Here is a 25,808-nt window from a genome sequence, read left to right as displayed (position 1 = left end):
TCTCCCCAAAAGGTAGCACGGTCCCACACATGTGTTTTGGCGTTACTTCCTGAGATATAGACCTCTGACTTGACCCGTGGGTGCTGGTCTGCTTTGTTCTTCCATTTTCTACCTGTGGTCAAACTTATTTTTCTTCCTCCCCACCCCCTCCCCCACAATCGCCCTCTTAAAATGGTTCTTCTCTGCTAAACTCATGGGTGATTCTACTATCAGCTTATTTCATACATTTCTGTGAAAGATCCTGATCTACCTTGTGGTCGTACTCCACTCTTTCCCCTCCTTGGCACCTGGTAAATACTTGGCCTCCAAGTCCTTGAAGGAATGACAAGCCTCCTCACCCCGACATACACAGTTTGGAGAGGGCCTGGAATCCTCTGCTTAAAGGACACACCTTTTCCCTCAGGTTTTATGTCAGATTTTCTGGGAACCCTACCTCTTCAAAATAACCAGTCTTACAACTCCCAGAAACACCTTCTTGGTTCATTACACAATTTTAGAAGGCTTCTTTCCAAGTGTAAAAGAAATGTGACCATCTAGCCCACAGCAGGGTTTAGGCAGGGGCAACTTGAGAGCAGGAAAAGAGATGGGCCTCTGCCTGAGAAAGAAGGGAGCCAGTCATCCTGGATTTTCTAGACCTGTCAGAATCCTGGAATTACCAGCATGATGAATCCTGCACCCAGAATGCTACGTCTAAGCAACCGGGGCTCTCCACCTTTCTCAGCCCATTCCTCACCTCCGCCTCAAAAATCTGTGTCACCCGCCTATTTTCACCAGGCGCCTGCCTGCTAACGTTTACCCTTCTCTCCCAACTCCTGTGAAGCCGCAACTCTGACCTCTCCTTCTCCACTCCCAGAAGCACTGCAGAAATATTTGCTTTTATCTTCATATGAGTTGAAGTGTACTTGAAGAATTTTATTATATTTCTTAAATTAAAATGAAAGTGGTACCCAGTATTGAAAGTTTGGCCAGGAATCTCTGTTTCTAAATACTTCAGATACTTCTCTGAATCCTCACTGGTAGAAAAAAGGCGAAGGCAGACCAGCTTGTTTATTATTTTATATTACTCATGTACAGAATATTAAACATGTTATATAGCCACAAAAAGGGGCCCAGATGCCCTTTCCCAGGAGATGAGAGTAGGGCCCCAGAAAACACATACAGATAACATTGTATTCTAGTGTTTCAAGGAATAATACTGTAACCAGGACCCATGTTTTACCGTTTGCATGCCTCCCTTTTTTATTTCTGGGAAACAATAACAAACATTTATAAGATACTTCTATAAAGTACTTCACATGTCTTAGCTCATTTGATAACAATATATTAGATTTAAGGCCTAGCTGCTGCTGCTGCTAAGTTGCTTCAGTTGTGTCCGACTCTGTGCGACCCCATAGATGGCAGCCCACCAGGCTCCCCTGTCCCTGGGATTCTCCAGGCAAGAATACTGGAGTGGGTTGCCATTTCCTTCTCCAATGCATGAAAGTAAAAAGTGAAAGTGAAGTCGCTCAATCGTGTCCGACTCTTAGTGACCCCATGGACTGCAGACTACCAGGCTCCTCCGCCCATGGGATTTTCCAGGCAAGAGTACTGGAGTGGAGTGCCATTGCCTTCTCCTTAAGGCCTAGAGATGGGTGTAAATGCATTTAAGATGACCATCAAGAGACAAAAAAAAAAAGAAAACCATGGTTGAGTATGATCTTTCACAGTAATCCTAGAGGGCTTTGTTTACTTCTGGAATTTTGGAATGTTTTACGTTTGTAAGGATCTTGAGTCTCCTTTCTCAGTATTGCCCTCATGAACACATGTTCCAGGGCATGAGGAGAGTCTGTAAAAGGGGAGAAAGACTATCTGAGCAAAAACTCATAGCTGCAAACCTCACTTACTGCCATCTACCAACCCTCTTCCCTAGAACACAGATCCCTGAGCAGGATTCACAAAGTGGTGAGCAATGCTTCAGGAAACTGCAGGATCTTGATCTTGGATTCAATAAATCCAGCATCCTATGGTTACTCACTTGCAGTTAAAAAAGCAGCCAAACCTTACCCAATCATTTCCACATAAAAACAATAAATGTAAACTTTTTTCCCACAAAATAAACAAGCTAGTTTAGAGGTTACTGGCAAACGCTTCTATTCAATGCAAATGCAGTTACAGAGGCGATCTGGACATTTTTCTCAAGGTCTGTGGGCTCCGCACAGGCAATGGGATCTCCGCCTCTGTTACGTGGAACTCAGAAGCTTCCCTATGTGACGAAACCTCAGGAAATTCTCTGGGTGTAAGAAAGAAATCAATGAAGAAGCAGCAGAAATGGGGCAAATCTTCTTTGTCTCCTGATTGACAATTAACTTTTGCTAACAAAAAAGTAAAAACTCATCTTCAAAATCTTTAACAACCAAGTCTAGCATTTGTCCAAGCTGTTCAAGCTCAAGGTCTACTGGAACAGGAAGCACAGTCAGGCTAATTAATATCTTATCATAGAAATAATCTCCAGACAGGAATGGGGGAATTTGGACAATGATGTGAAAGGATGCATGAAAGGGGTGACCTAGGGAAAAAAGTTCATTAAAAGACACAGGAGGTGCTAAATAGAACATTCAAAAAGGCTCTACCATCCAAGGGTGATTCAGCTCCACGCCATGGCCCAACTTTAGGAAGCTGGATGGATCTTCCAATCTAATTCTGTCCAGTTTCAGGATTGTATGGAACTATTATTTGGTCTAGTTAGCCCAAAGAATTCTCTAAAGATGAGGCAGGCTCTGGTTTTTTGAGGTCAGAACTTCCTCAGGGTAGAAAGGTGCTGTTCATTCCAAGAGTTCCAGGGTCATGCTGAGTTCACACTAAAGTGGTCTCAGGACCACTGGTGACCACATGTGCTCTTCTGAGGCCCCCAAACTAGGAGGAAAGTATATTTCAGATGACTACGGCTTGGATGAGTTCCCCAGAGTCTCCACTCAAAAACTCATATACAACTGATTGGGAAACTAGGGGATCAATGGTTCATCAAGGCTTGATCTCTCTCAATTCCACCTCTTCTTTGAAGGCCCAAGGCACACTGAGGCTCTCTTGCAGCGTTTATCACACTTAGGCTCATGTCAATGACTTCTGTGCACAAACTACCTCTGACAGACTAAAACAAAACAGACTTCAACTCTGCATCTCTTGCCAGTTAACATCAATACTTCTTCAATTTAAATTAATTGCTAAGTGAAGACATCTTCCCAGCAATGAACAACACTTTTCATCTGACCTGCCAGTCCCCTTTGATTAACGGCAGTTGCCTAGAGAATAGTTTTGAGGGTTCCAAGGCCGTCACAAAGCTCCAGGGTAAAGAGTGTTGTAATCAGCTAGTGCTGCCTGCCATGGGACAGGACTGGAAGCAGCGGCTCGAATACAGTACAATTTGGGAATATAAATTAAGCAATATAATAGCACAGAGAAGGGAAATCATCTCTGATTGGCAGTCAGAGAAGTCTATATGATGAAAGTGAAAAATGAGATCCACCATCAAGGATGGGTAGAATAATAGTGGGTGAAACACCATGAGCAGAAGCAGTAGGACAGGAGAGCATTATACATCCTGGGAAAGTAACTTTTAGACAAGCTCAACTAGAGTAACTTCAAATACAAAATTTATGTGGAAGAGGAGTAAGGGAAAGGACTAAACACTGTCGGATGCCTCAGGTTCAAAGACATAATAAAGAAAAGCCAAGAGACAGACAAGAGATGGAGTAAGAAGGAGGCTACTAGGCTTTATTTAGCTATTATATAAGAGTCAAGTCTGTTAGAATGCTCTGAACTATAATTTGGGTGTATCCAAGTTTTCTAGGAAGCAGTCTTACTTAATGGTTAATAACCACAGTTTTGGAGTCAGTTCTGGGTGCAAATCCCAGTTCTGAGTGTGACCTCAGTCATGTGACTTAAGCCTTGTACATTTCAGTCTCCTTATCTGTAAAATAAGTATAGGGTCAATTGGGAAATAATGTGCATAAAAGTCATAATAAACCCTCCATAAGTATTACCAATTAGACTCAGCTACCCACAAGAAAAATAAATTGTCAAAGAAGAAACTGTATCTCCCTCATTGCTTCATAATTTGGGAAATCTCATAGGAAATTTGTAAAGTGGTTAAGTGGCTGAGAAAATAATTAAGTATATGAAATAGGCACAGAATCAGTTTATTTTCCAGTAATGCTTGGAGGCTTGGAGATTAGGCTTTCTGTGGTTAGGCATTTTTGATGATGGTCCATTTATTTTGTTGTTGAGTTGATTCTTTACTGAATTATAAGTAACTAGATAATTATTAAGCAATACAACAGTGGTAGAATAATCATTTAATTTTATAATCTCATTCAAGATTCTCATCTAAGGGTTTCCTCCTTAGTCAAGTAAGTGCAGTTTTAACCCCCTGAGAAAAGCAAGTCCAAATTGTTATCTCAATGCAGCTGTAAAAATGAACACACAGTGCAGACCCTCACTGAGGTCACACCTGAACAGAAGTTCCACTCCCCAAAGCCACCACTTTGCTTCAATAGGTCGACCTAGCAGAGTCACACCACGCTGGTGTCAGGACCTTTCCTGGACACAGGGAAATCTGCTAAGACAACCGTCCTGCCTGTGGACCCAGTTATGGACTCTGTGACCAAGAAGGGCCCTGGGGACAAAGACCTCAGCCTAAGCGTGGAGGGACTGGTGGGAGGGTTTTGCTTCCTCAATACGGGCTCTAGGTCTTGCGGTGGAGAATGAGGCATAACTTCCTCTCTGTCCTGACGGAGTAGGGACCATGGCCCAGAGCTCACACAGCTGGGGCTGGGCCTGGGAGGGGAATCACCCAGGACACACAACATGAAGTGTCTATGAGCTGGGACGAGGTCTGCCCATCCCGGAAAGCGCAGGAGTATTTGTTGGAAAGGAAATATTCTACCTCTGGTAATGGAACAGGCAGTCAGCAGATATTTTTCAAACACAGGGTAGTAACATTTCTGGCAATGAGTGAGTCAGTGAAACACTTCCTTTCCATTAACAGAGGTGTTACTGTGGAGCTTACTAATTACAACAGAGCCCTCTTTGTCACCGTTTAGGTCTGTTTCCTCAGCAAGTATAATGAGTTAGCTCCTTCGAAATCTATCTGCTGGGCTAAACTATAGCTACAAAGTGAATTACTGGCTTAGTAGTAACTGTCTCCAATATTGTCTTCTATTAGATGTATGTTGAACATTCAAAATAGGAAAGGCTTGCTACTTTAACACACACTGCTGCAGAGGAGTCTAAGTGGGCCACTAGGTGTTGTCTAAGATGAGTTCATTTTCTTCAAGAGTGTTCCAGTCCCCATGGTATCTGTGACCCCAGATCTCCAGAGACATTAACACGGGGGAGACCTGCAGCTCTTCAGGTGGACAGAGCTGCCTGGCATCAGGCCAGCATGTCACTGACTCCCTACAGGACAGCTAATTCCAGTCTCAGCTCTATTAAAGGTAATCACAGCTCCTCCCAAGTAATTAACGTGGAAAGTTCTCTCTTTATAAGCAAGTGCTCATCTGAGTGTGTATATGCTCTCTGATTGCTAATTCCTAATCCCATTTATTTGTACCTTGTCTGTGCAACCCAGGGTTTTCTTCCATCTAAGCAACTATATGAGTGCCACCAAATCCAGATTTGGCATGTGATAGCTTTCTACATCTTGTGTGATCATTTTAAGCTTCCTTTATTTCTTATGCCCACTGCTCAAATTTTTGACAGATGGTAAGTTTGATCAACTAAAAATCACAGTCTTTTCAGTGATTCTACAACTCTGGTGGATTCTGATTTGGTTCCAAAACTGAAACCAAACCAGGCATGGGTATTCAAAGCCCAAAACGGTTTCCCTAATTCTTCCATATGTGAAAGTGGGATCTAGTCAGCTAAAGGATTGCTTCCCCAATATACTTAATTAAGCAAATATGTGCAAGACACACATTCTTGTATAGAAACTATACAAGTTTTTAGACCTTATATTACTGTTGTAATGAATAATTTAAAGCTGACATAGAACATTACCTTGGTAACAGTTCCACACACAATTTACATTATTATATCCCAAGTCACAGATGTAGAACAACTGGTTCAACATCAAGGTCATTTTATCCTCTAGTAATGACTGTGTGTATGTGTGTTAAATTGCTCTGGTTGTGTCCAACTCTTTGTGACGCTATGGACCATAGCCCGCCAGGCTCCTCTGTCCATGGGATTCTCCTGGCAAGAATACTGGAGTGGGTTGCCATTTCCCCCTCCAGGGGATCTTCCCCACCCAGGGACTGAACCTGAACCTGCAGCTCCTGCAACTTCTGCATTGCAGGCGCATTCTTCACCACTGAGCCATCAGGGAAGCCAGTAATGACCTCAACTCTTCCTAAGTTCCCTAAGAAGAGTTCCTCTGACTCTGAGCAATGAACTGAGGAATGACTACACAAGCATAGAGCTAAAGGATCTTAAATCTAGAAGGAACTTCAGTGATCCAACCCAGGGTCAACAAGCGTGCAGCACACACGCCACTGTTTCCTGATCTTAAGCCCTTGGCAGACATCGGTAATCAAGTTCAGAACTTTTGTTTCCAATTCTTTCTCAACAAAATATCACCTCAGACAGTCAGCTATCTATAAATGGGAGTTGGCACATCAATGAAATCTTTGTTCTCTTCCAGCTAATCCAAACCTCTCTTCCTTCCGATAAGAAGGGTAATAGGAATGCTTCTGCCCTCTAGGGGTCTATAACCTAGTTGTGAGGCAGAAAAGTTAACATACTTGATAAGTATGTATAATACTGTTAATCTGTCTTAGTGATGCAAATCACAGAAGGCTGAAGCAGGCAGAGAAGAATGTATGATGGAATTCAAGCTTAGGTTTGGGCTAATTTACTCATTCAATAAACAAAGATAACCTCTTACTATCTCCCTGGGTCATAAATGACTCAACAATTCAACAAATGTATTGAGCACACCAGGCATTGTGACAGGTGGTATGGATATAGTGAGGGGCAGCCAGAATTCCTTCCCTCAAGGGCTCTTCAAGGGTCAGTGGAGAGGGCAAATATGAGCAAATACTCTAACTACTTGGACTTCCCTGTAGCTCAGACTGTAAAGCATCTGCCTACAATGCGGGAGACCTGGGTTCGGTCCCTGGGTTGGGAAGATCCCCTGGCGAAGGAAATGGCAATCCGCTTCAGTACTCCTGCCTGGAAAATCCCATGGACAGAGGAGCCTGGTAGGCTACAGTCCATGGGGTCGCAAGGAGTCAGATATGACTGAGTGACTTCACTTTCACTTTCTTTCCAACTACAGGGCAACAAAGAGCAAGTTGATATTGGTTCTGTGCAGTGGGAAGGCATGATAGTTCTTCTCCAAGCTGCTGCCCCAGCCAGGACTCCCTCTCCTGCTAGAGATCACCACCTCCTTGTTCCAAGGACCAAATCTAGTCAAGGAGTGTCAGGTCAACCTGCCGAACACCTCACAGAGCCATCTTTTCCTTCCTACTCCCACTGCGGCTGCCCTGCTGAGGCCCCCATCTCCCTCTCTACCTGGACCTCAACAGCAATCCCCTGGGCGTTCTGCCCATCTGCAACCTTACCCTCCTTGGATCCATTCACCACATCCATTTGCCTCAAGGATCTTTTCTAAGCACAGTCCTGACCATGTCACTGCCCAGCTTCATCCCCAGAAGCATGTCTGAACTTATCAGTGTGGCATTCCAGTCCCTCTAAGATCCAGCCCCTGACCTCTGTGGCAGCTTTGCTTTTTTTCCCTCATGTACCTCAGTCACGCCCTTTGCACCAGTAACACCAAGCCCCTTAGTTCGAAGGTAAGAAGGGCTGACTTTGAAGGTGGAAAGAATAGCAGGGGAGACTCATGGACCAAGGTGTAAGGGTGATGCTAAGCCTAGAGTGAAGACCAACCTGGCTAATGAGTCCAGCAAACCCCACAGGAACAGTGTTCCTCCAGGGTATACACTGCAATTCTGAGAGTCCCAGGAGGCATGCTTCTGCCCCTTCTCAGTCTCAGGGGAGAAAGGGGCAACTGCAGCCCAAATCGAACACTACAGAGTCTTCATTCCCTATTTTGACGTGGCACACAGCCAGACCACCGTGATCCCCAAGAGGTTCTGTGAGGACCAGGCAGATGGGGACAAAGACGGAGGACAGCATCCAAAGGAGGGGAAGGGAAAGTACAGTAAAGCTGGGAATTGCCAGTTGTTATCTGAGTGATCCTGAGTGAGTCCTGCACTTTTCCATGTCTGTTTCCTCATCCACATAATGGCAAAACAATAATGCCTACCTTACAGTTGCAATATTTTTCTCATTTATTTTTCTTAAGCATTTCCTAAGATTTCACTAACCATGACAGAAATGAGATTAGAAAAGTGGCTAATTGCACTAGCCTCCTGAGCTGGTCTCTCTGCTTACACCCTTGTGTCTGCTCTCTAGGGTCTAAGAGCAGCAGGAGAGCAGATTAAGACAGTCAGACCATGTCACTACTCTGCTCAAAACCTTTTAACGGTTTCCCAACTCCAGTAAAAGTCAGTCCTTATAAGAACACACACCATCCTATCGCCTCTCCCCCTCCCACTCCACTCCCATGCTCTTCCTCATGCTGGGATCTCCCCAGATATCTGTGTACGTGTTCCCTCACTTCTTTCCAGTCTCAACTCAACTGTCGCCTTCTCAGCAGGGCCTGGTGGCTCAGTGGTAAAGAATTCACCTGCCAATGCAGGAGATGCAGGTTCCATCCCTGGGCCGAGAGGGTCCCCTGGATAAGGAAATGGTAACTCTAATATTCTTGCCTGGAAAATCCCAGCGAGAGAGGAGCCTGGCAGCTTACAGTCCATGGGAGTCCAAAAGGAGTTGGACACAACTTAGTAACTTAACAGCAGCAGCAGGGCCTTCCCATTCACCCTATTCCAACTATAACCGCCCAGTTCCCGTCCCTGCTTTATGTTGCTCTAGAACACTCTCACCACCCAACGTACTCTATATTGTAGTTCACCTCTTTATCCGGTTTCCTGTCTACTTATCTCCACTTCACCATATGCTCTATGAGGACAGGGGTTTTATTTTGTTTACTGTTACATGCCCTGGCTCTAGAAAAGTCCCTGGCACACAGTAGGTGCCTGATATAGATTTGTTGAATGAGCAAATGATTTAAGTGCCAGTTACAGTACTGGTATATTCCAAGGCTGAGCTGATCAGCGGCCCAGCAGCACAGGCTGAAGCACATGAGTTGCATGATAACAAAATATATTCTGAACACTGAGCTGAAGCCATTCCCCCGCCCCCATCTCATACTCAGGGGCTTCAGAGACATGCAGAAACACAGCAAGAGAGCTTATGCTACAGCTCAAATTAGCACTGCCAGATATATACTACAAGAGCCCCAGCGGAGGAGACATGAGGCTGGCTTGGGCAAGGATATTACTAAGGACATGAAGAAACTGTTCTCAGTTTTAGACAACAGAATCTGAATCTATAAATGATTGCTTCCTTTAGTGTGCTGAAGAAAATTATTCAGGAAGAATAAGCTCGTCGGCTCTGTCCTGTAAATAGCAATAGCTATATCCTTTCCTGAAAATCCATAAGCTGGAAATCAGATTTTTCAAACGACTGAAATAAAGCACAACCTGTCTGGATAGAATGATCAGGCTTTATGTTGTGAGCAGGGTGAGGGTTCCATGACTGCTTTGCCAACATTACACATGCTATGATCATTACCGACTGACTTGAATTACAATGCACAGAATTCTCGCACACTGATTCTGCTTGAACAGAATTCCCACTGAAAGCACAAAAATTCTTCCCTCAGAATTTCTGCCTGTTAAATGAAATGAAAATCATGCTATATGAGGCACAAACAAAATGATTAATCCTTTCCATATCCTTTCAAAACAATGAATAGTGAGTGCTCTGGAGGCTGGTGTTCACCTCGACAAAACATGTCATCAAAATACTTGAATCACCCTAGACTCAATTCTAGGCTGGACACCAAGCAGGACAGAGAAAGATCATGAGATATCTTATTTCATAAGAAAATATTAATTTCCTCAGAATCAAGGTATTCAAATCACCTTAAAATGACATTTACTGAGTGCCTGTTATATGCTAGTCATACAACTAGGTATTTTCACATTATCTTAATCAACTCTAATAGCATAGGAGGGAATGAGCTATATCCCTATTTTCCAGATGAGGAAATTGAGGATTCCAGAGAATGAGAGATTTTGTCTAAATCACAGAGCATGACTGGATCAGAATTCAAATCGAAGACACTTGACTCCAGTCTCTGTTCTCATACTACTACACTACGGAAGCAAGGGAAAGGCCTGCAAGAATCGTAATGAATATAGTGAAAATAGTTCCTAATCCCTGGTGGCTCAGACCGTAAAGAATCTTTCTGCAATACAGAAGACCCAAGTTCGATTTCGGTTGGGAAGATCCCGGAGAAGGGAATGGCAATCCATTGCAGTACTTGCCTGGAGAATTCCAGGGACAGAGGAATCCATGGGGTCTCAGAGTCAGACATGACCGAGTGAGTGACACACACACACACACAATCAGATTTTACTAAAGGCCTCTCATCTGAAAATCCAAGATGTTATCTCCAGGACCTTGTAGGGTTTAACAGATCGTGAAAGAGAGTCACTTTAACAAAGAAAGTCACTTAACTATTCAGTCTCTTTATTTCATGAGTAACAATATAAGGAAATAGTTAGCTTTTACTATCTCTTTGTCCACAAAAGAAATTAACATTTACACCTAATAAAGATGACCTTTAATTTCATCTCCCCTCACATACTGCCTTGAAAAATCAGAGGCTTTCATCTGGCTGCTAAAAAGTTTTGCCCTTCACTTCAAAAATCAAAATACTTTAAAGTGTCATGGCTGATGAATTATATATACCAGGGACAAATACTTCAGTTTTAATCAGAAGATGATATTCTGTCAGGGTAATAAATTAAACGTTCTTCTTTTTTAAGGTCCACATGTTGAAAGGTTGAGAAAGGAGGCTACATGAGAGTGTTTTCGATCTCTGTTATCAGTTAAGACTGTTACAAAAATAAACTTACTATCATGGTCAAAAGGGCTTATGGATGGACTTAGCATCTCTGTTATAAGTTGGTTGCAATTTCACTTCTGGATTTAACCCAGAATGAGTTAGCACAGATGACAGAGACAGAGGTGTGACTTTTGTACTCAAGCCCAGTGCTCCAAAGACTGAAGAAAAGAGAACGATCCTGGGAAGGGCCTTGTGATGGGTGCACTGAGGGTGGTATAGGCCTGACACTTCTCAGACCGAGTTGAAATGCTCAGGACTGCCTGATGTTACTCTCTGAGGAGCAAATGTGCTGAAAGACTTCAGTTGAGTACTTACAGATTTAATATTGTGTTTTCCTTTCTGGAGCAAAGTATCTGAATCACGCTCCCAGGGCTTACCCACGTTAAAACTGGAAAAAATTGCCCATCTGACACCAAAGGCCCCATCTGCAAAACAGACATGTTATCTCCCTTGACCCGGAAGATGTATATACGTGACAGGTTCTGAAGGCCAGGGAACAATTTTCAAAATCTTTGCCAAACCAGCCTTCAGTGAATCAGTAAACTCAACACCAGCATGCCACACGTGGTCAACAGGTGAGTATCTCTGGAAAACCCCACAGCTGAAAAGGCAGGATCATTTCACTTCCACAAGGAATCAGGAGGGAAATGCCAGCCTACCCAAAACCATCCTGAAGAAGGGATTTCACAATTAATTCTGGACTCTTGTCACTAGGAAAACAAAACCATCTCATCTATTTGGCTGCAGGTAAATCACATCACTCTTTTTGAGGAATCTGTTATTTAAAATGTGATGGGGCAGGATAGCCCTTTCCTTAGAGTCACGTGACTCTTCTTGGGGGAAACAGAGCTAAGTAGTCAAGACTTGCTCCTCTGCTTCTCTGTTTTCCTCCCACAGATAGCCTCTGCTAAAGTAATTCCAGGATGTTATTTATTTACTAGAAACCTGACTTTGCGCAAGGATCTAGAGGAGCAAATCCGACCCTGAGGATCGCGTTAACTTCCACAGACGTTTTTGGGGCGGGGCACCAAGAGAGAAAGCAGGTGACACCAAATATTCTGAGATCAAGAAGCAGCAGCTGGAGAGAAATGTGCTTGGGGTTGGGAGAGGCACAGGCTACCCCTCCTCCCAGCTCCAGTTTCCAAATGGAAGGTGAGGACTTCAAAGGAGCCTCACCTGCTGGGTGTCCCCACCTGGGCCAGGTCTTGGAGGAAAGGAGACAGTCTTGGCTCCAACACCAAAGAGGAACATCCCAAGGCCCAAGTTGTAAAACAGACAACCTGGCAGAAATTCAGAGTCTAAATTGGAATAACTCATACCTCTGAGCAATGGCTCAGACATTCACCTGATCCAGTGATGTGTCAGAAATCAATCACTTAAATACACCTTGTTTAAAAACAAGCAAATATGACTTAAATATTACTTTCAATAGAAAAGAAATGTGGCGAGCAGGGGAGCTCAAGGAGGCGACCTCGGTAGGTTTGCAGGGTGGAAAGGGAGAAATCTGATAGGTCTCCCTTCCCCTAGACTTCCTGCGGGCCATCACTGCACATCCCTAAATTCAAGCACAAATCTGGCAGGTTTGTGCCGCGTGGGCAGGCACCTTTCCAGGCACTGACTAGGAAGAGTGACCGACTGTAACATCCACACTCTCCCTCCCGCCGGGGACCGGACCATTCCTGAGGTTAAGATGCCTCTTCCAGTTCAACCGCGCAAACCATCATCCACACTCGCTCTGTCCGGACAACGCATGGTTCAGGGGGAAAAAGAGGAGGGGAGCAGATAGGATTTAAACAATTAAACCACATTTGCTTCCAAACGGTAAGAACGGAGACCTACTTGTTTCCCTTTCCCCCTTTCAAGCCCCTATGATCATTTTGGGTAAAGCAGGAACCCGAAGCTCACGGAGCACGCAAATGGGTGTCCCAGAGGAGCTTTGTTCTTCGCACGGAGAAATCAGCACCCTCGAGGGTAAGCCCCCGCGCGGTGTCGGAAGCCGAGGGGGAGCCGAGGAACCGAGCACCTGGTGCGCCAGCGCCATGCCGATCCTCACACGCGCCCGCCCCGCACGCGGCCTGGGTGCTGGGAGCGCGTGAGGGTGCGCGCGTCGCCCACCCGCCACGCATCTCACCTAGCACCACCGCGACCACGGTGGAAAGTAGCAGCCAGTTATTCCTCAGGAAGCGCTTCCAGTCGCATCCCTTCCTCGCCGGCTTCCCCATAGCTGGCGCCCGGGCTCGGAACCACAATAGAGGCGGCCGCTATTGTGCGTGGGGCTCGCCCGTGCGCGCGGGGGCCGGGGAAACCCTGGGACGGCCGGTAGCTCCGCGGCGCAGTGGAGGAGGGTTGCGGGCGCGACGCGGAGAGGGTGTGCGCTAGCTGCCGCAGCCGCTGCTGTCACCACCGCCGCAGCCGCCACCTGAGCTCGTGCGCCGCGCCCGCCGCCCGTGCTGTGCGTGGCGGGCGCGCCCGGCTCCTCCTGCCGCCGCCGCGCTTGCGGCACCCGGGCCAACCAGCAAGGAAAGAGGGAGGAGCGGCCTGCCCAGGGAGGCGGGTGCGTGCGTGGTGCGCCCGGGGTACCGGTGGAGCAAGCCTGGGAGGGCGTTCGCGCTGTAGCTGGAGCCGGGTCGGCGCTCAGAAGAGCAGTGTGCTCCGCCCCAGTTTCAGGCTGGAGCCTTTCGCTATTTTTTTTTTTTTTAATTGGTCAGGCTAGGTTTTCGGATTTACAGTTTCCTCTGCTCCCTAATCCTTGCGGGGCGGAGGGGCGGAGTCAGTGGCCCCTTTGGCTTGAACTTCAGCCTGCACACCCCCGCGCCTCCTCTTTCGCCACACCAGCTATTGTCAGTGCAGCACCCGAGCGGGGAGAGCTGGGGGGAACTGAGTTCTGTCTTGGGTTCCCTTTGCTTCTCGGACTTGCCAACAGCCTAGAAAGCCTGAAGCCTCTAGGAGTGAAAGAAAGAGTGCTAGGGGCAGAACGGGACTTTGTGAACTTTCACACGAGGTTTCTAACCCGCAGCCCCCAGAGGTATCGTTAACTCTCCTGCTTGGGTCCAGGGAGGTGAATCTCCTGTAGGACTGCCTGTGGACCCAGGGCTTGGAGTGGACCCTCTTAGAACTTCACTTCCGCTGCTTGCGGCTGGCTCCGTGGCCGCCCGAGGCCCCAGAGCTGTGAGACTTGGCACAGTAATTCAGACTGAGAACCCAACCAAGCGGAGCTGAGTGAAAGGTGGGCGGGCCCATCCCTCAGGGCAAACGTTTTGGAAAGGCAAAAGCAGGAGAGTTGGAGAAACTAGGTAAGTGCCGCGGAGTGAATTTTCTAATTCCCTTCCGTTCTTTTACTCAGTTTTTTTTTTTTTTTAAATTTTTCACCCTAGCTTATACAAAACGTTTTTCTTCCCTCAACCACACCACCACCTCGCAGCTCTAGTCTTGCCTTCTCGTCAGCTTTCCTTAGGTTACCGCAGCCGCGCACCATTTTGCTGTTGTAGAGTCTCCTCCAGTTGGGGAATCTCCCCAACTAAAAATTTTCTGATAACTAACTCCTCACAATTAGAGCGCCATTCCTTTGGGTAAACTAACAGAAGTGTCCTGGAAGAGAAAGTAAGTTTTATGAACCATGTACACTTTAGTATGAATGAGCTTATCAGCTCATTTCCACAAAATAAATTTTGAGAAAGGAAAGATAGAGGAATACCAACGTCGTTGTGTGCCTGGGGAAGATCTGAAGAAATGTCAGAAGAAGGGAAACTATTAAGAAAGAAGGGATAAAGATTTCCATCCTACAGTAAAAAGGCTGGAAATACTCAGATGTCCAGCATGCAAGGAATGGTAAATATTTTACGGAACTGCCATGCAGCTGTACATTATGCAGCCTCTATGAAGGAAGTTTATGACATTTCTAAGAGCATAGGATGGCACATGTCATAATAGGGAAAACAAGAAGATTAAATTGTTTATATAGTGTGATCACAACTATGTAAAACAAACATAAAACAAAGCCATGTACTTAGAAAAATGTCTAGAAGGAAACACAAAATTTTAACAGTGCTCGTCTGGGTGATAATATGATGTCTGAATCTTTTTGCTTTCTATCCTTCTGTATTTTCCAAACTGTTTACCATAAGCACATCCATGCCCTTTACAGTTGTAGATAGGGCTGCATTTAAAGAATAAACAGGTCCTAAAGAGAGAAAAAACTTGAAGAATCTACGACAAACTTTGTACATTGCAGTAAAGTGAAGAGGAACTAAAAAGCCTCTTGATGAAAGTGAGAGAGGAGAGTGAAAAAGTTGGCTTAAAGCTCAACATTCAGAAAACTAAGATAATGGCATCCGGTCCCATCACTTCATGGGAAATAGATGGGGAAACAGTGGAAATAGTGTCAGACTTTATTTTTGGGGGCTCCAAAATCTCTGCAGATGGTGACTGCAGCCATGAAATTAAAAGACACTTACTCCTTGGAAGAAAAGTTATGACCAACCTAGATAGCATATTCAAAAGCAGAGACATTACTTTGCTGACTAAGGTCTGTCTAGTCAAGGCTATGGTTTTTCCTGTGGTCATGTATGGATGTGAGAGTTGGACTGTGAAGAAGGCTGAGCGCCAAAGAATTGATGCTTTTGAACTGTGGTGTTGGAGAAGACTCTTGAGAGTCCCTTGGACTGCCAGGAGATCCAACCAGTCCATTCTGAAGGAGATCAGCTCTGGGATTTCTTTGGAAGGAATGATGCTAAAGCTGAAACTCCAGTACTATGGCCACCTCATGCAAAGAGTTGACTCATTGGAAAAGACTCTGATGTTGGGAGGGATTGGGGGCAGGAGGAGAAGGGGATGACAGAGGAAGAGATGGTTAGATGGCATCACTGACTTGATGGACGTGAGTCTGAGTGAACTCTGGGAGTTGGTGATGGACAGGTAGGCCTGGCGTGCTGCAGTTCATGGGGTCCCAAAGAGTTGGACACGACTGAGCGACTGAACTGAACTGAAAATAGTTACACCTGGGTTTTGGGGGTAGGATATATTTAGGTTTAAATCCCAGCACCACAATTTACCAGTTGGGTAAGTTATTAATACTTAAATTTTTTGTCTTGCTTTCTGCATGTGTAAATGGAGGCATTCACAGTATTTATTTCATGAGGGTATTGTAAGATTTGAATACAAGAATGTATGTAAAAGACTTAGAACAGTGCCTGGCACGCAACAAGTGCCATCATGAGTTTTACTTGGAGTCAACCTAGGCAGGCGTTTTCTTACTTCCTCCTTTGTTCCCTGCCTGTCCTAAAGATACGTTGAGCCATTTCACACACATAAGACCCTTTGTATATTGATTAATAGTAATTTCCTTTAAATTACTGTCAGGGACCCTAAATCTATTGTACTTTCACACGTAAAGTTCACATGTACATACTCATTTTATGCTTCTTTGAACTATGCAGTCTAAAAATAGGGTAATAAAAAAGGAAAATAGAATCTAAACATATACATTCATTTTGCAATAATTAACATCTCTGCATTAAAAGTCAAGAATCTCAGAAGTTCAAAGCATGTGCGCCAGATGAATTATAAACTATGTATAGGCTTTACTAAATGGCAGTTCCACTTTCAGTTCAGTTCAGTTCAGTCGCTCAGTCGTGTCCGACTCTTTGCGACCCCATGAATCGAAGCACGCCAGGCCTACCTGTCCATCACCAAATCCCAGAGTTCACTCAGACTCACGTCCATCGAGTTGGTGATGCCATCCAGCCATCTCATCCTCTGTTGTCCCCTTCTCCTCCTGACCCCAATCCCTCCCAGCATCAGAGTCTTTTCTAATGAGTCAACTCTTTGCATCAGGTGGCCAAAGTACTGGAGTTTCAGCTTTAGCATCATTCCTTCCAAAGAAATCCCAGGGCTGATCTCCTTCAGAATGGACTGGTTGGATCTCCTGGCAGTCCAAGGGACTCTCAAGAGTCTTCTCCAACACCACAGTTCAAAAGCATCAATTCTTTGGCGCTCAGCCTTCTTCACAGTCCAACTCTCACATCCATACATGACCACAGGAAAAACCATAGCCTTGACTAGACGGACCTTAGTCAGCAAAGTAATGTCTCTGCTTTTGAATATGCTATCTAGATTGGTCATAATTTTTCTTCCAAGCAGTAAGTGTCTTTTAATTTCATGGCTGCAATCACCATCTGCAGTGATTTTGGAGCTCCCAAAAATAAAGTCTGACACTATTTCCACTGTTTCCCCATCTATTTCCCATGAAGTGATGGGACCGGATGCCATGATCTTCATTTTCTGAATGTTGAGCTTTAAGCCAACTTTTTCACTCTCCTCTTTCACTTTGATCAAGAGGCTTTTTAGTTCCTCTTCACTTTCTGCCATAAGGGTGGTGTGATCTGCATATCTGAGGTTATTGATAGTTCTCCCAGCAGTCTTGACTCCAGCTTGTGTTTCTTCCAGTCCAGCGTTTCTCACAATGTATTCTGCATATAAGTTAAATAAGCAGGGTGACATTATACAGCCTTGATGTACTCCTTTTCCTATTTGGAACTAGTCTGTTGTTCCATGTTCAGTTCTAACTGTTGCTTCCTGACCTGCATACCGATTACTCAAGAGGCAGGTCAGGTGGTCTGGTATTCCCATCTCTTTCAGAATTTTCCACAATTTATTGTGATCCAACAGTCAAAGGCTTTGGTGTAGTCAATAAATCAGAAACAGATGTTTTTCTGGAACTCTCTTGCTGGATCCATGATCCAGCGGATGTTGGCAATTTGATCTCTGGTTCCTCTGCCTTTTCTAAAACCAGCTTGAACATCAGGAAGTTCACGCTTCACATATTGTTGAAGCCTAGCTTGGAGAATTTTGAGCATTACTTTACTAGTATGTGAGATGAGTGCAATTGTGCGGTAGTTTGAGCATTCTTTGGCAGTGCCTTTCTTTGGGATTGGAATGAAAACTGACCTTTTCCAGTCCTGTGGCCACTACTGAGTTTTCCAAATTTGCTGGCATATTGAGTGCAGCGCTTTCACAGCATCATCTTTCAGGATTTGAAATAGCTCCACTGGAAAGCCATCACCTCCACTAGCTTTGTTCGTAGTGATGCTTTCTAAGGCCCACTTGACTTCACATTCCAGGATGTCTGGCTCTAGATGAGTGATCACAGCATCGTGATTATCTGGGTTGTGAAGATCTTTTTTGTACAGTTCTTCCATGTATTCTTGCCACCTCTTCTTAATATCTTCTACTTCTGTTAGGTCCATACCATTTCTGTTCTTTATCAAGCCCATCTTTGCATGAAATGTTCCCTTGGTATCTCTCATTTTCTTGAAGAGATCTCTAGTCTTTCCCATTCTGTTCTTTTCCTCTATTTCTTTGCACTGATCGCTGAAGCAGGCTTTCTGATCTCTTCTTGCTATTCTTTGGAACTCTGCATTCAGATGCTTATATCTTTCCTTTTCTCCTTTGCTTTTTGCCTCTCTTCTTTTCACAGCTATTTGTAAGGCCTCTCCAGACAGCCATTTTACTTTTTTGCATTTCTTTCCATGGGGATGGTCTTGATCCCTGTCTCCTGTACAATGTCACGAACCTAATTCCATAGTTCATCAGGCACTCTATCTATCAGATCTAGGCCCTTAAATCTATTTCTCACTTCCACTGTATAATCATAAGGGATTTGATTTAGGTCATACCTGAATGGTCTAGTGGTTTTCCCTACTTTCTTCAGTTTGAGTCTGAATTTGGTAATAAGGAGTTCATGATCTGAGCCACAGTCAGCTCCTGGTCTTGTTTTTGTTGACTGTATAGAGCTTCTCCATCTTTGGCTGCAAAGAATATAATTAATCTGATTTTGGTGTTGACCATCTAGTGATGTCCATGTGTAGAGTCTTCTCTTGTGTTGTTGGAAGAGGGTGTTTGCTATGACCAGTGCATTTTCTTGGCAAAACTCTCTTAGTCTTTGCCCTGCTTCATTCCGCATTCCCAGGCCAAATTTACTTGTTACTCCAGGTGTTTCTTGACTTCCTACTTTTGCATTCCAGGTCGCTATAATAAAAAGGACATCTTTTTTGGGTGTTAGTTCTAAAAGGTCTTGTAAGTCTTCATAGAACCATTCAACTTCAGGTTCTTCAGCGTTACTGGTTGGGGCACAGACTTGGATTACTGTGATATTGAATGGTTTGCCTTGGAAATGAATAGAGATCATTCTGTCATTTTTGAGATTGCATCCAAGTACTGCATTTTGGACTCTTTTGTTGACCATGATGGCTACACCATTTCTTCTGAGGGATTCCTCCCCACAGTGGTAGATATAATGGTCATCCGAGGTAAATTCACCCATTCCAGTCCATTTTAGTTCACTGATTCCTAGAATGTCGACGTTCACTCTTACCATCTCTTGTTTGACCACTTCCAATTTGCCTTGATTCATAGACCTGACATTCCAGGTTCCCATGCAATATTGCTCTTTACAGCATTGGACCTTGCTTCTATCACCAGTCACATCCACAGCTGCGTATTGTTTTTGCTTTGGCTCCATCCCTTCCTTCTTTCTGGAGTTATTTCTCCACTGATCTCCAGTAGTGTGTAGGGCACCTACTGACCTCGGGGAGTTCCTCTTTCAGTATCCTATCATTTTGCCTTTTCATACTGTTCATGGGATTCTCAAGGCAAGAATACCGAAGTGGTTTGCAATTCCTTTCTCCAGTGGACCACATTCTCTCCGACCTCTCCACCATGACCTGCCCGTCTTGGGTTGCCCCGCGGGCATGGCTTAGTTTCATTGAATTAGACAAGGCTGTGGTCCTAGTGTGATTAGATTCACTAGTTTTCTTTGAGTATGGTTTCAGTGTGTCTGCCCCTGATGCCCTCTTGCAACGCCTACCATCTTACTTGGGTTTCTCTTACCTTGGGCGTGGTGTATCTCTTCATGGCTGCTCCAGTAAAGTGCAGCCGCTGCTCCTTATCATGGACGAAGGGTATTTCCTCACCGCCGCCCTTCCTGACCTTCAATGTGGGATATCTCCTCTAGTCCCTCCTGCGCCCATGCAGCCACTGCTCTTTTAGCTGTAATAAAAGATAGTTGATAAGCAAACAGTTAATAGTGCACTTAATATTTGCCAGACACCCTCCTGACCACTTTATACATACCACTACTTTGGTCCTCATGACAGTTCAGTGAAGTAGAGACTATTATATCCATGGGGCTGCTGGAAAAATCAAATGAGATCTTGTGTATTATCATTATTTTCATTTTAGAGCTGAGGAATTTGAGGTAAAGGAACGTTAAGTAACTTGCTTATCTTCCCTCCACTAGTCAGAGAAGGATCAAGGGTTGAACTCAGTGGTCTTTTTTTTTTCCTTTTTTTTTTTTCCAGATCATTTTATTATTTTCAAAAAATATAAATTTATTTATTTTAATTGGGGGTTAATTACTTTACAATATTGTATTGGTTTTGCCATACATCAACATGAATCTGCCACAGGCATACACGTGTTCCCCATCCTGAACCCCCCTTCCTCCTCCCTCCCTGTACCATCCCTCTGGGTCATCTCAGTGCACCAGCCCCAAACATGCAGTATCATGCATCGAACCTGGACTGGCGATTCGTTTCATATATGATATTATACGTGTTTCAATGCCATTCTCCCAAATCATCCCACCCACTCCTCCCACAGAGTCCAAAAGACTGTTCTATACATCTGTGTCTCTTTTGCTGTCTCACAGGGTTATCATTACCATCTTTCTAAATTCCATATATATGCGTTAGTATACTGTGTTGGTGTTTTCCTTTCTGGCTTACTTCACTCTGTATAATAGGCTCCAGTTTCATCCACCTCATTTGAACTGATTCAAATGTATTCTTTTTAATGGCTGAGTAATACTCCATTGTGTATATATACCACAGCTTTCTTATCCATTCATCTGCTGATGGACATCTAGGTTTTCTCCATATCCTGGCTATTATAAACAGTGCTTCGATGAACATTGGAGTACACGTGTCTCTTTCAAATCTGGTTTCCTCAGTGTGTATGCCCAGCAGTGGGATTGCTGGGTCATAAGGCAGTTCTATTTCCAGTTTTTTAAGGAATCTCCACACTGCTCTTCATAGTGGCTGTACTAGTTTGCATTCCCACCAACAGTGTAAGAGGGTTCCCATTTCTCCACACCCTCTCCAGCATTTACTGCTTGCAGACTTTTGGATCGCAGCCATTCTGACTGGCATTAAATGGTACCTCAATGTGGTTTTGATTTGCATTTCTCTGATAATGAGTGATGTTGAGCATCTTTTCATGTGTTTGTTAGCCATCTGTATGTCTTCTTTGGAGAAATGTCTGTTTAGTTCTTTGGCCCATTTTTTGATTGGGTCATTTATTTTTCTGGAGTTGAGCTGCATAAGTTGCTTGTATATTTTTGAGATTAGTTGTTTGTCAGTTGCTTCATTTGCTATTATTTTCTCCCATTCTGAAGGCTGTCTTTTCACCTTGCTTAGAGTTTCCTTTGTTGTGCAGAAGCTTTTAAGTTTAGTTAGGTCCCATTTGTTTATTTTTGCTTTCATTTCCAGAATTCTGGGAGGTGGGTCATAGAGGATCCTGCTGTGATGTATGTCAGAGAGTGTTTGCCTATGTTCTCCTCTAGGAGTTTTATAGTTTCTGATCTTACATTTAGATCTTTAATCCATTTTGAGTTTATCTTTGTGTATGGTGTTAGAAAGTGATCTAGTTTCATTCTTTTAGAAGTGGTTGACCAGTTTTCCCAGCACCACTTGTTAAAGAGATTGTCTTTAATCCATTGTATATTCCTGCCTCCTTTGTCAAAGATAAGGTGTCCATAGGTGCATGGATTTATCTCTGGGCTTTCTATTTTGTTCCGTTGATCTATATTTCTGTCTTTGTGCCAGTACCATACTGTCTTGATGACTGTGGCTTTGTAGTAGACCCTGAAGTCAGGCAGGTTGATTCCTCCAGTTCCATTCTTCTTTCTCAAGATTGCTTTGGCTATTTGAGGTTTTCTGTATTTCCATAAAAATTGTGAAATTATTTGTTCTAGCTCTGTGAAAAATACCATTGGTAGCTTGATAGGGATTGCATTGAATCTATAGGTTGCTTTGGGTAGTATACTCATTTTCACTATATTGATTCTTCTGATCCATGAACATGGTATATTTCTCCATCTATTAGTGTCCTCTTTGATTTCTTTCATCAGTGTTTTATAGTTTTCTGTATATAGGTCTTTTGTTTCTTTAGGTAGATATATTGAACTCAGTGGTCTTGCTCAGCTAAGTACACAAACTCTGCATTAAACCACCACCTCTACTATGAGAAACAAATACAGAATTGTTATGGGAAAATTACTCTTGAGTTATGTGAATTTTACTCTACACAAGATTGTCAAGAATCTCTCCATCCACATCCAGGAAATGCTTTGGTGTCCTACAGTGCTGTGCTCAAGTGGAAACTGCATGCATTTTATGGGGCAATGGTGGAACCCTTGAATCATTTCTCCATTGCTGCTACACGCACTCAATAATTCTACCTGATTTCTCTGCCTAAGACAAGAAATGGAATAGGAAACATCACTTTGGAGAGAGACGAGATTGGAGACCCCTGGTGCTCAAGTTCTGTTCTTTTTTACTTTCTAAGCCTGAGCTAGTCATGGACACAAATAATTGCAAATTGGACAGGAGTGGAGAAGCATTTCTCTTGTAAACTGCCTGAGGAGATCTTAACTACTCAGCTCCCAAAATAAAATCTCCACTCTTCTGGGATAAGATCTTAAAGCCAAGTGGAAAGAAGGGTTAGGATTTTACCCCTCCAGTAGATCTCCCTTTTCCCTGGTCCCTCACATTCTTTCATCCTGCTGAAATATAACTTTGGCCAGGTCTTACTACATTACATTTTGCCAGTGTGTCTCTTTGCCTCTTCCTTCCTTCCTCCCTCCGTCCCCCTCCCCCTTCTTTGTCCTCTCTCTCTTTCTACCATTTAAGTAACTCTGACATTTCCTTTATTGTTATTGTTTCTCTCTCTCTCTCTTAAATTGTTAACTCATGGACTCTCCTGTTAGTTATTAAAGAAAGGAGACTTTGACATTGTCACACAAGGTTAAGCCAGTGGGTGACAGCCTGGGTGACAGCCTGGCCTTATATATTACTTGGCATAGAAATGAAAAGGGGCATTCAGAAAGAAAAAGTAAGTCATCAGCTTCTGAACATCTCTTAAAATAGTATGCTGGTTGCATTCTACCACCATAAAACATACGCAGCTGGATGCTTTGTCCTCAAGCTGTGATAATGGGGAGAAGGAGGTCATGAGTACTGGAGTCTCCTTTAGCATCTGTAGCAGTGATTCATGACTGATAGATAGTAAGAAGGATACTGTCAGCATATTCCAATACCTTTTTTTTTTTTTAGCAATCTCTTTTTTGTCTTCCAATTTTGATTTGGATTTCTCTTGGGATTAAAAATTAAGGAGTAAAAGAAACTATAATTCATTAAATCTTCACAGTAATACTCCAAGTTATATTTTATAAAGATTATTTGGCCTGAATAGACTTGTATGTTAGTTAGATATCCCTGAACTCTCGAATCTAACAGAACTTTGCCCCATAACTTTATTACTCACTTGACAAACTGAAGAGCAATTCTATTTCATTTTAGAGTATGAATAAAAAATTATCTGCTGTATGTCCTTGAACAAGTCATTTAATCTCTCTGAATCTCAGTTTCCTCATTGAAATATATCATTTACAGTAATAAATATAAATGGTTAATATATATGAAGATATTCAGTCTCACTAGTACTGAAAGAAATGAACATTTGAACCAATATTTACTAGCTGAACAAATATATTTTAACATAAAATTTTAAAATTCACAATTATAAATTTATAATTTGAACATTTTAAATTATAAACTTAGAGAGGAAAATGGAAAATGGGAAGTGTCACAGAGTGCCAGTGGACCTAGAAAATGCTATGATTTTCTAAGGATAATTAGGCAATGTGTAACCTTCCCATCAAAAGAGTTTGTATTTTGTAACTCAACCATTCTATCTCTAGAAACTTATACCAACAAAATACTAAAGGGATGTTCATTCATCCCAACCCAGCTGGAAAAAATTAACTGTCTAGTAAAGTGAATTGGCTAAAGTTTGAGAAATGGTATAAAAATATACTGGACAATGAAATACTATGCAGAGACTGAAAAGCTTATTTTAGCAAAATATTAAATTACATGGGAAAATGGTAAATACCTACATACAACTATGTTTTGAGATGGCAAAAGTAAATTATAGTCAGTAGGTGGGTTTTTTTTTTAATACTGAGAATGCAGTCATTTATTATTTTTATCTAAAAATATAAAACTTAAAATATGTATAATTCCAAGTAAGTCTGTATGTGGGTGCACGTGTGTGTATAGGCGTAGTGATGTGGATATTATTAATGTGCTCTTTTTCTTTTGCATTTCTGAGCACATGTTCTTTGCCCTGCTAAGCCAAGGTGTTCATATGCTTGGGAGATTAGGATTTGTTACAAAGGAATTTAAAGAAAAAAATGTACTAATATTGGACTTCTGTGTGATATGTGGGGTTAGGTAGCAAGAAAGATTATTATTGTGAGAAAGAATGTCCCCATATTCCTTCATCTCTTCACTAGAATATAAAAAATCCCAGCTCGGAGAATTGCCACGTAGTGTAGGAACGGAACCTTCTATCTATAGTGGCTGTCACTCCAGTGGAGCAGGCAGTTGAGACACAGGGGAATTAGAAGAAAAAACACTTTATTGTCAAGGGAATAATGGCAAGAAGGGAAGGGAAGAGAGATGTTGGTCCTGTTTTCTCTCTCCAGGCAGACTGCATCCAATAAGGGGGTACATGTTAGCAAAAAGGGGGTGCAGCTCTGTCCCCTACTCCCTATTAGAAGGCTGCTTCCCAAGCTGTCCCTTCCAATCTGGGGTACAACTATATCAACACAAGTGTGGCAGGACAGTGTGGTCAGGCAGCAAGAGACTCTGAGATTTCACTTCTCAGCCACTCTGTTCCTGGTAGCAGGGATGCTGGGCTGATGGGATGGTCATGGCAGGATGAGAAGACCCTCCTTAAAGTGTAGGAGAGCACCCGCGTGAACTGGCCTGATGTAGAGAGACTCACTTACTTGTTACTTAGCAGTAGCTGCTGTGAGACAGAGGCTGTAGGTAGAGATGTCCCTCAGCTCTAACAAAGCCAAGGGAAAGACAGAACACATCTTCACAGCTGCAGATTTCAACCAAGAAGGTGCATGGGGTAAGTTCCAGCACAGGGGACAGTGCTCTGGAAACCAGTGTCTGAATGAGTCCACACATTACCCTGGGTTGTTAACTTTGCAAAGTCTCTTTTATTCTACAATTGCTCCTCATCTCATTTGCTGAGCAGTCATTTGTCCTACAAAATTCTTTGTATTCTGGATTTGGCTTGCACGAATTTGTGTGTCATCCTTGCATAGGGGCCATGCTAATCTTCTCTGTACTGTTCCAAGTTTAGTATATGTGTTTATTCATGGTGGCAATTATTTCATTTCTCTACCCAACTGTTTCCTTTAAGCTGGTAGTTAGATCTGGAGATTTGATATTTGCCAATGCTAATACTGAAAAGTGGATTCTGATATTGCCAACCTGATTCATCTGTGATAAATTCACCAACAACCTTTCAAATATGATTTTGGCATCTGCTGGTAATTCATTCTGTCATTCCTTCTGAACACATTGGCTGATATTCTTCC

The 25,808-nt window shown here is 43.3% G+C and overlaps 1 protein-coding gene and 1 pseudogene across 1 annotated transcript in view; both read right to left on the bottom strand.

Annotated features, from left to right (window-relative positions):
• SLC1A1 (solute carrier family 1 member 1) overlaps positions 1-13,570 on the bottom strand; it is a 72,909-nt gene extending 59,339 nt beyond the window's left edge. The window contains exon 1 of the mRNA XM_069576484.1: positions 13,206-13,570. Coding sequence (XP_069432585.1) covers positions 13,206-13,296 — 91 coding nt within the window. The 5' untranslated portion in view covers positions 13,297-13,570. The remainder of the gene's footprint in view (positions 1-13,205) is intronic.
• Positions 13,571-25,487: 11,917 nt separating this feature from the next.
• On the bottom strand, positions 25,488-25,587 carry LOC138434845 (U6 spliceosomal RNA; annotated as a pseudogene).
• Positions 25,588-25,808: the final 221 nt, after the last annotated feature.

Source organism: Ovis canadensis, chromosome 2 (genome assembly GCF_042477335.2).
Source record: "Ovis canadensis isolate MfBH-ARS-UI-01 breed Bighorn chromosome 2, ARS-UI_OviCan_v2, whole genome shotgun sequence".
Taxonomy (NCBI): domain Eukaryota; kingdom Metazoa; phylum Chordata; class Mammalia; order Artiodactyla; family Bovidae; genus Ovis; species Ovis canadensis.
This window is presented reverse-complemented; position numbering and strand designations above follow the sequence as displayed.